Source organism: Orycteropus afer, unplaced genomic scaffold, assembly GCF_000298275.1.
Source record: "Orycteropus afer afer isolate SDZICR_OR568_19922 unplaced genomic scaffold, OryAfe1.0 scaffold00110, whole genome shotgun sequence".
In the NCBI taxonomy this organism is placed as follows: Eukaryota; Metazoa; Chordata; class Mammalia; order Tubulidentata; family Orycteropodidae; genus Orycteropus; species Orycteropus afer.
The window spans coordinates 3,736,251-3,746,795 of record NW_006921697.1 but is presented as its reverse complement, the minus strand read 5'-3'; the positions used below and the strand labels follow the sequence as shown (position 1 = coordinate 3,746,795).

Below are 10,545 nucleotides of genomic sequence, written 5' to 3'. Positions count from 1 at the left end.
GTCGCTCAGTCTGCTGCCAGACCGCAGCTCCGTGTGTCTCCTTTTTTGATATTTTCATGCAAATTCTTCTGCTAGTTGGGGTTTAGTCCACTTTTGTATCCTTCCCTTCAAGGCTCAGGGGTCCAAGATTATCTTCTGTGTCTGTGTTCATTGGTTTCCCTTTTCTTTGTTGAAGAACATCTGTGCAGTCCTTGTGCCTAGTCCGCCATCTGGCCGGAACTCCAACCTTGTGTTTTCTTGATTAGCCTCTCCTGGTGTGGAACTTCCAGGTTACTAGTGAACTGGGTGAGGGAAATTGAGGTCTCAGTATTCTCAGTCTGCCATTCCTAGGGTAGAGCCTCTGTTTTATACATGGATGTTGGGCAGAGAAAGGGAGACCCCAGCATCTCAGCTGCACTAGTATGGAATTTAGCCTTGCAACAGAGCTTGGGGGAGGGAGTAATGAGAAATGCAGGGACCTGATCCTCCCAGGGAGATACTATATCCCTTTACTAGGAACTGAGGGGAAAGGAATCTTTGTCTTTAAGGCCACACATGCCTGGAGTGAATAATCTGTCATGCTTTGCTGGAGAAGGCAGTGGGTGGGTTATGGGATGCTCATTGTTATTACTGAAATGTAGCAGATTTTCTTGAATAAATGTTTCTTTATTGGCTATATTTCTTTAGGTCAATTTTCAGAGACTTTAATTTTTAAAAAATTTTCTTCTGTTATGATTCTTTTCCTGGGAGTTGGTTTTTGTGGAACTTCTCATATTGCCATTTTTCTTAACAATGTCCTTGGCCCCCATGAGTCTTACCTTCTGGCTTTCACACCCTTTTGTAATCCCCTCCCACAGTAAATAGGGCTGACCTATGTACCATTAGGATATTGCAGAAATGACAAGAGTGTGACCTTCAAAGCCAGGTCATAGAAGACATTGTAGCTTCTGCCTTGCTGCTACTTCTTGGATTACTTGCTCTGGTGGAAGCTCGCTTACATCACAAGGTCAAGCTGTTTTGTTGTTGCCATGTGCTATTGAGTCGGACCCGACTGATAACAACCCCTCCTTGGGTTTCCGAGGTGGTATCACTACAGAAGTAGATTGCCCAACTTTCCTTCCAAGGAGTGGCTGGTGGGTTTGAACCACAAGCCTTCTGGTTAGCAGTCAAGTGCCTTAGGCACTATGCTACCAGAGTTCCTACAAGGTCAAGCAGCCCTATGGAAAGGTCTGCATGACAAGGAACTGAGGCCTCATTCTAGCAGCCAGCTTGAATTTATCAGGCATGTGAATGAGCTCTCTTGGAAGTGGACCCTCCAGCCCATCAAACTCTCAGATGATTATAGCAGCAGCCAACCAACATCTTGACTGTAGCCACATGACAGACCCCAAGTCAAAAGTACTTAACTAAGCCTCTCCTGGATTCCTGACCCACAAAAACTGTGTGACATAATAAATGCTTATTATTTTGAGCTCTTAAATTTTGGGGTAATTTGTTATATAGCAATAGATAATTAATCCAGCGATCTTTGCTGGACCCTTCCCATTTATGTCCTTCAGTTTCTTCATCTGAAAAACATTAATAGTTTCCTCCTGTGGTTTTCAACTGTCCTTCACACATACATATCCCTAAACAATATCCAAATCTGTACTGGAGGAAGTGCAGCTGGAAAGCTTCCTGCAAGTGAGAATGGCCAGGCTTTTTTGTAATGGGACCTACATTGGTCATGTTGTCAGAAGGGACCATTTCTTGGAGAAGGATGTCATGCTTGATAAAGTAGAGGTCAGTGAAGAAAGGGATGATCCTCAATGAGATGGATCGACAGTGGCTGCAACGATGTGCTTAGGTATAGAAAGGTTTGTGAGGATGGCGCAGGACTGGATAGTGTTTTGTTGTGTTGTACATAGGGTTACAATGAGTTGGAGCCAACTCGATGGCACCTAACAACAATAATAACAAACATATGCAGGAGTCCCTGAGTGGTGCCAATGGGTAAGTGCTCAATTACCTGCTGAAAAATTTGCAGTTTGAACCCATCTAGAGATGCCTTGGAAGACGGGCCTGGTGATGTGCTTCTGAAAGATCACAGCCTTGAAAACCCTATGGAGCAGTTCTACTCTGCACATGTGGGGTTGCCATGAGTCAGAATTAACTCCATGACAACCAACAACAACATGATTTTATAGCAGTGGCTAACAGGTCACACTACATGGGGCAAGCAAGAGGTCCCTTGGCCTCCCCACTCCAACCAGAGAAAGCTCCACTTTTATCTCTTTTATAAACTGGGCTTCCGTGTAAGATTTTATTGGAAGAAAGGGTCTGTTTTTTGTTGTCTTTATTGTTATATATTTTTTGACATTCTGTGATTATTTTTTAATCTTACATGCTTACTTTGGTTTAGTATTCCATTTCAAAATAGGCATGCCATAAGGCCCTACATTTCTAAGGTCCTATGTTTCTAATAAAAGGAGCTCTGGTGGCAAAATGGTTAAGCAGTTGGCTGTTAACTGAAAGGTTGGTGGTTCAAACCCACCAGCTCCTCCATAGAGAAAAGACCTGGTGATCTACTTTCATAAACATTTCAGCCTACAGAGATTTCTGTTTTATAGGGTTGCTATGAGTTAGGATTGACTGAATGGCACACAACAACAACAACAACATATTTTTAGTGCCCATGAGAGTAGGCATTAGGAATGCTACATAGTAATCCTCTAATTGTTTAGAGGGGAATCTCAGACCCAGAGAGGGGAAGGGACATTTGCAAAGTTACATAGTAAGTTAGTGATCAAGTAAGGAATGGAATACTATCTCCTGACTCCCCAGAGTCATTATCTGTACTAATGAAATGAAACAATAATATAGAAAAGTATTTTTAAAAACAAGTCTTCAAAAGGTAAGGACAGAATTTTTTGATCTGGTGCAGGGGGAGAAATGTAAAGCAATATAGAAAGAGTCTTAGAAATTCGGAACATGCTGTCCTACAGGAAGCTGACTTGTTTGCAGAGATACATTACACCAAAGTAGAGATTAGTGTTGTAAATCAAATATAACTGACACTAGAGTGTCTGGCATGTGTTTCATGGCATACTTAGTCACTCTTGTGCACTGTGTCAATCACGGCATTCACTGAGCACATATACAGTGCTAGGCAGAGCTAAGGTCTGGGACACAGAGGTGAGTCACATTTTTCATGGCAGCTGTCTCGAGGGTATTTGGAGGGGTTCACTTCTCCACTAATTAACCCAGATTGGAAACCACAAATTGTTAGCCTCTGGAACAGCTACAGATTGTAGATAAATGTAAACACATATTTTTGGCCTTTCTTGGTGTTATATTATTTTTTTAATTGTTATTCATTGCCAATATAAAAAAGTAAATAGATTGCATATAAAATATAGATTTCTGGTCTCTTTTAAATAACTGGCAAATATGGCAACAGTGGACTAGTACTGCTGTGTGGCAACCATCCACTGGGACTGAGTAGTGGCCATTCCCATTTCCTACAGTCCCCTACCCCATTCTCTATTTCCTTTCCGAGGCCACATGATACCGCCTTTATCACTGCGCTTATACTGCTTATGGTATTTTTCTTATACTTCACTTTACTCATTTATTTATCCATTGACCCCTGGAGGAATCTAATTTTGAGACCATTCCCTCCCTGCTCAGTAGGGGAGGCCCACCCAGAACTCACTGGAGGCGTGGCGCTTGACTTTGACCTGTGGGTCTACTCGATGGGACTTCTCACTGCAAGAAGAGGCATGGCGCTTCACCTGGGCCCCAGTGGTACGGTCAGGCTCCTTGTCCTGGAGGTGGGAGATGAGGAGGAAAGCGAAGGGCAAGTGGAATCAGACTCACCAATGGGGGGGGGGGGGCTGGATTCTGGTCCTTGCTGGGTAGATGAGCGCTGCAGGACCTTTTAGATCTTGGCTTTAAGTCTTTAGACCTGTGTAGCACTCAATAGTTTCTAAACCATTTTCATTAGGAATATAAGAAGATCTGGTGGTACAGTGGTTAAGCACTCAACTGCTAACCGGAAGGTTGGCAGTTCAAACCCATGCAGCGGTTCTACAGGAGAAAGACCTAGTGATCTGCTTCCTCAATATTTACAGCCTTAGAAACCCTATGGGGCAGTTCTATGCTGTCCTATAGGTTCTCTATGAATTGGAATAGACTTGATGGCAGATAATCACACCTTCTTGTATGATGATGATGATGATGACGACACCAGTTCTATGCTGTCCTATAGGTTCTCTATGAATTGGAATAGACTTGATGGCAGATAATCACACCTTCTTGTAGGGACAGCAGTAGCTAACCCTAAACTGGAGCACGTGCTGAAAGCAAAATTAAAAACCAACCAACCAACCGCCTTTGAGTCAATATTGACTGTGGGTGACCCCACACATGTCAGAGTGGAACTGTGCTCCAGAGGGTTTGCAATGGTGATTTGTCAGAAGTCCATCTCCAAGCCTTCCTCCTGATGCACCTCTGGGTGCACTTGTAACCTTTTGGTTAGCAGCCAAATATGTTAACTGTTTGCATCACCCAGGGAAAATTAAAAAGTCTCAAAAGACTGTGAATTTTTCCCCCCTCACATCATTTGGAAATATCTTTAAAATTTTCTGAATTGCTAATATAATATCTTCCTTAAAAAAAGGAGTTACGGATGAGATCGGCCATGACAGAAGTGATATAGCTTTAACAGACTGGCTAAACATTTGTGCATGAAGCATATTAAGAACACTCAAATTCCAGTCCAAGCTCAGGAAACCACAGGTGGAATCTAATGTAATGCAGTATAATATAATACAATGTAACATAATAATGCTATTGACAACAATACTGAGTCCTCTGTATGAGACCTCCTAGTGTCCAGGCACTGTGCTAAATTCTTTACATAAAGTATTTCATTTGCCTCTTGCAAGTCCTGGAAGGTAGATTTTAACTTATTCATTTAGAGCCAGGAAGTGAGGTCCAGAGAGCTGAAACATAGGGTAACTCAGATTCAACCCTGTGTCTGACTCCAAAGTTCACATCCTCTAAGCACTAAACTATTTTGCTACTAAACTCTGCAACTGAGACAACTCTTAACTCCATCCACTGGTTCATGTGACTCCATAGAAAGATCATGTAAATAGGAGAAGGATGGCTGAAGAAGTTGGTAGAAAAAGGTAGTCCTAGAGGTGAGAGCTTGGAGTGTTTATCCAGCAATGTCCAAAGTAGGGGTCCTGGCCTGCACATACATCTAGTTCCTTGGCAGCTTGATTCCCTCCCTCTCCCCTGACTCAGAAGTCTGACTCATCCAGCAGTGTCTGATCTGAATGTGGGCTCTCCTCTGGCTGTCCCGCAGGGGGAGAAGGAACAGGTCATGCTGCCAGGAGCATTCCAGGTCATGTGATGGCTACAGAGGCCTCTCTGTAAATAAACAAACTGGCATCTCCTTGGTTTAGTGAGCAAGACAGGGAGACTCTGTCCTCTGAGCTAAAGTCTAGACTGTGGATGCCACCAGGTGGAGGCCTGTGGAGATGGCTTCTCAGTCAGCCAGCTTCCAAGCCATCACCAAATCAACAGCAGCAGTTCACAAAGCAGTAAACCAAGGTAGAGAGCCCCTGCACCTTGACCCAGCCTCCTATTTTTGTAATACCTTGCAGTTTATGGAAGCCCTGGGTGGTTCGAATGGTCAGTGCTTGGCTGCTAACCAAAATGTTAGAAGTTTGAGGCCACATGGCAGTACCTTGGAAGTAAGTTCTGGTGATCTACTTCTGATCATCCATTTAAAACCCATGGAACATGGTTCTAACACATGGGGTTGCCATTAGTCAGAGTCAACTTGGCAACTATATTTTTTTTCCCCCTTACAGAGCCCTTTCTTCCTCCTGGGAATCCCTGAGTGGTGCAGACAGTTAAGCACTTCGCTGCTAACTGAAAAGTTGGAGGCTTGAGTCCATCCAGAAACTCCATGGAAGAAAGGCCTGGAGATCTATTTCTAAAAGATCAGCCATTGAAAACCCTAAGGAGTGAAGTTCTGCAATGACACAATTGCAATGGGTCAGAATCAACTTGACTGCAACTAATTTTTCCTCCTTCTGATCTGGGGCTCTTTCCTCTGCCTTCTGTGCCATAGATTCCTGGGTCTAGAGGCACCATGTGTGATAAGAAAGGACTCTTCTTATAGCTGTTAAAAAAAAGGGATTCTCTGAGGCAAAGGAAAAAAGGGGCAGCAAAGGAAAGAAATAGAGCTTATGAACTTATTAGTGTCTTTAGCCACTTTCCTGGGTAGCCCAAGGGACGGTACCTGCATCTTTTCATAAGGAACATCATCATAGATTCGGGGCTCAGGCCACTGATTCCGGCAGGAACGTGCATATCTAGAAAATAAACAAGATGATGATGATGATGATGATGATGATGATGATGACGACACTTTGCAGTATAGTGTTTTCCTAACCTCTCTCTCATTTGATTCTGGCAGCAGCTCTTATGAGATGTAGGAAGATTAGTAACAGCAACCATAGCAGGCAGCATTGTGCCAAGTGCACTGTTAAGGACTTTACAGGCAAGCTCTCAAATGATTCTCACAACCTGGTGAGTCATCACCTATAAATGAGAGAACAGGAGCCAAGATGGCCAGCAACCAGCCCAAACTTTCACAGCTGGTAGTGATAGAACTAGGACTGGAATCCAGCTCTTCTAATGCTGAACTCCACATACTGGTCACATGCCTGCCAGGATACCCAAAGGTGTGAGAATTTAAAGTCCCTATGACATGAGGACAGAGTCCCTCTGTGACTCAAGGCATCTTCCCTCCTTGCTCCTTCTATCCACAGTTTCCTCCTGATATTGGACTAACCCCTGCAGTCAGCTCACTCCTTGATGGAGGAGGAAGGCGCCTGTTTGGGCTTCCTAAGGAAGTCTCTGCAGCTCTACCTCCCCTTGCTTCCAGTGTTCAAGGCTGGACTCTGAGCCTCTGAGAGGAAGCAGAGGAAGGGAAGAGTCCCGGGCAATTGTGGGCACAGAGTGGGGGTGGGGGTGGGGGTGGTGCAGAGCCTTACAGGAAGGAGTTGCGCCCAGCACTGACGATGCTGGTTAAGGTCTCCACGTCCACATAGTCATAGTGCAGTGCCTCAGGGGTGACTCGGGAGCCCATCTCCACTAGCAGCAAGCCAAGCCATCGGCCCATATCCTCTGAGCAGCTCGCCTGAGGGAGAGGAGGCACAGAGGGGTTCACATTAGTACTGCTAGTGCTCCTAGTAACCTGCTCACTTCATATTTATAAGTACCTATTACACATCCCAATACTTAGGGATCAAAGAAGAATATGAATAGAACACCAGAAGTCCATGTAGCTTTCTCCTTAACTCTATTCAGGTCTCTGTTCAAATGCCACCTCCTCTAAGAGGCCCTTCTGATCATATTTCTCAGGTAGCATGCCTTCTCACTCTATCTTCAAGACTTTCTCAACCAAACAGATGTGAAAACAACATTTAGGTGTTCACTGAATTTTTCCCATTTACTTAAAAAACATTTTTTTTATTGTGAAAAATATATGGGTAACAAACATTTGCCATTGTAACAATCTTCACATGCATAGTTCAGTGACATTAAATCTGTTCATCATGTTGTTCCACCATGACCATTCTCAAATTTAATATTTTTAAATTTTAATACTTAATACTTTTTATTATATATAGGAAGCTGTTTCTCATATAACCCAATCAATTTTTTCCCTTGTATTATAAATGCCAAATATTTATAGTACTTGTATACAGGACAATCTCCAACAAGTTGTTGGTCAGCTGAACACATGTGGTTGTGTTGTTGTTAGGTGCTGTTGAGTTGGCTTTGACTCATAGTGACCCTATGTACAACAGAACAAAATAATGCCCAGTCCTGTGCCATCCTCACAATCCTTCCTATGCTTGAGCCCATTGTGTTAGACTGGGTTCTCTAGAGACTCAAAACCAGTAAAGCTTATATATAGAGAGAAAGAGAAATTTATCTTAGGAAAATGGCTCACACACTCAGAAGCTGGCAAGTCCAAAGTTCCTGGATCAAACATCAAGCTGGAGGCTTTTCCTGACTTATACAGCTGCAGGAGCTGAGGAGCTCAAGGTTTGTTTGCAGGCAGTATACTGGCTGTTGACTCCAACGAATGACGAATACAAGATCTCCAGGCTGAATGGTGGATTGTTTGCTCATGGACAATTGTAAGCTGCACAACAGAATCCCGATCCACAGAAGAGTGTCTCTTTTTCCAGGATGTCCATAAATATACTGGAAGCAGGCCACACCCCTAAGAAAACTCCCTTTCAATGGATTGGCTGCTCGAAACATATACATCTGATCTCATCATGGGAACAACCCACAATTGCTTAAACCACACAGAATTGTGGTCCAGTCAAGTTGACACACAGCTCCAACTATCACACCCATCATTGCAGCCACTGAGGGTCCTCAAAAAGCTCACCCTCTACTTTACCAAGGAGCTCTGGTGGCATAATGCCTAAGGCATTTGACTGTGAACCAGAAGGCTGGCGGTTCAAACCTACCAGCCACTCCTCAGAAAGAAGGTTGGGCAATCAACCTCCATAGTGATACCGCCTTGGAAACCCAAGGAGGAGTTGCTATGAGTAGGATCCAACTTGATGACAGTGAGTTTGGTTTTTGGTTCTACTTTACCAACCATGATATCCTTCTCTAGGGAATGGTCCCTTCTGACTACATGACCAAAGTAGGTGAGATGAAGTCTGGCCATTCTTCCTTCTAAGGAGCACTCTGGCTGTACTTCTTCCAAGACAGATTTGTTCATTCTTCTGGCAGTCCATGTCTTTTTCAGTAGTCTTACCAACACCACAATTCAAATGCATCAATTCTTCCATCTTCCTTATTCATTATCCAGCTTTTACAGGCATATGTTGTTGTGGTTAGGTGCCGTCAAGTCGTCTCTGACTCATAGCGACTCTATTCATAGCAGAATGAAACACTACCTGGTCCTGCACCAGCTCTGTGATCCCTGCTATACTTGAGCACATTGTGGCAGCCACTGTGTCAATCCATCTCAATGAGGGCCTTCCCTCCTTTGTCCACCCTCCACCTTACCAAGCATGACATCCTTCTCCAGGGAATGGTCCCTTCTGACAACAAGATCAAAGTAGGTGAGACGAAGTCTGGCCATTCTCGTCTCCAAGGAGCATTCTGTCTGCACTTCCTCCTGGGCAGATGTTAGTTCTTTTAGCAGTCCATGGTACTTTCAGCATTCTTCTCCAGCACCACATCTCAAAAGCATCAATTCTTCTTCAGTCTTCTTTATTCATTGTCTAGCTCTCACATGCATATGAGGCGACTGAAAATATCATGGCTTGTGTCAGGCGCACCTTAGTCCTCAAGGAGACATCTTTGTTCCTCAGCACTTGAAAGAGGTCCTTTGCAGCTGATTTGCCCAGTGCTGTACATCATCGCATATCCTGACTGATGCTTCCATTGGCATTGATTGTAGAACCAAGCAATATGAAGTCTTTGACAACTTCAATCTTTTCTCTATTCATTGTGATGCTGCTTACAGGTCCAGTTGTGAGAATTTTTGTTTTCTTTATATTGAGATGTAATCCATACTTCAGATTGTAGTCTTCAATCTTCATCAGTAAGTGCTTCAAGTCATCCTCACTTTCAGCAATTAAAGTTGTGTCGTCAGCATATGGCAGGTTGTTAATGATTCTTCCTCCAATCCTGATGCCACGTTCTTCTTTTATAGTCCAGCTTCTTGGATTATTTGCTCAGCATACAGATTGACTAAGTATAGTGAAAGGATACAACCCTGATGCACTCCCTTCTTGATTTTAAACCATGCAGTGTCTCCTTGTTATGTTCGAACGACAGCATCCTGGTCTATGTACAGGTTCCTCACGAGTACAATTAAGTGTTCTGGCATTCCAGTTCTTCTTAATGTTATCCACAATTTGTTATGATCCACACGATCAAATGCTTTTGCATAGTCAATAAAACACAAGTAAACATCTTTCTGGTATTCTTTGCATTGAACCAAGATCCATCTGACTTCAGCAAATATCCCTTGTTCCACATCCTCTTCTGAATCTAGCCTGCACCTCTGGAAATTCTGTCAATACACTATTGCAACCGTTTTTGAATTATCTTTAATAAAATTTTACTTGTGTGTGAAATTAATGATATTGTTCAATAATTTCCACATTCTATGGGATCACCTCTCTTCATAATGGGCACAAATATGAATCTCTTCCAGTCAGTTGGCCAGGTAGCTGTCTTCCAAATCTCTTGGCATAACTGAGTGAGTGCCTCCAGTGCAGCATCTGTTTGTTGAAACATCTCAATGGGTATCCCGTCAATTCCCGGAGCCTTGTTTGCCAATTCCTTCAGTGCAGCTTTGACTTCTTCCTTCAATACCATTGGTTCTTGATCATATGCCACCTCCTGAAATGGATGAACATCGACCACTTCTTTTTGGTACAGTGACTCTGTGTATTCCTTCCATCTTCATTTGATGCTTCCTGCATCATTCAATATTTTGTCCATAGAATCTTTCAATAT

At 43.3% G+C, this 10,545-nt stretch overlaps 1 protein-coding gene across 1 annotated transcript in view; it reads right to left on the bottom strand.

The window, feature by feature from the left end:
* AFAP1L1 (actin filament associated protein 1 like 1) overlaps positions 1–10,545 on the bottom strand; it is a 116,236-nt gene that overhangs the window by 29,671 nt on the left and 76,020 nt on the right. The window contains exons 13-15 of the mRNA XM_007943653.2: positions 7,035–7,180; positions 6,278–6,350; positions 3,674–3,785 (exon numbers count right to left, since the gene is read on the bottom strand). Of these exons, the coding sequence (XP_007941844.2) occupies positions 3,674–3,785; positions 6,278–6,350; positions 7,035–7,180 (331 nt within the window). The remainder of the gene's footprint in view (positions 1–3,673; positions 3,786–6,277; positions 6,351–7,034; positions 7,181–10,545) is intronic.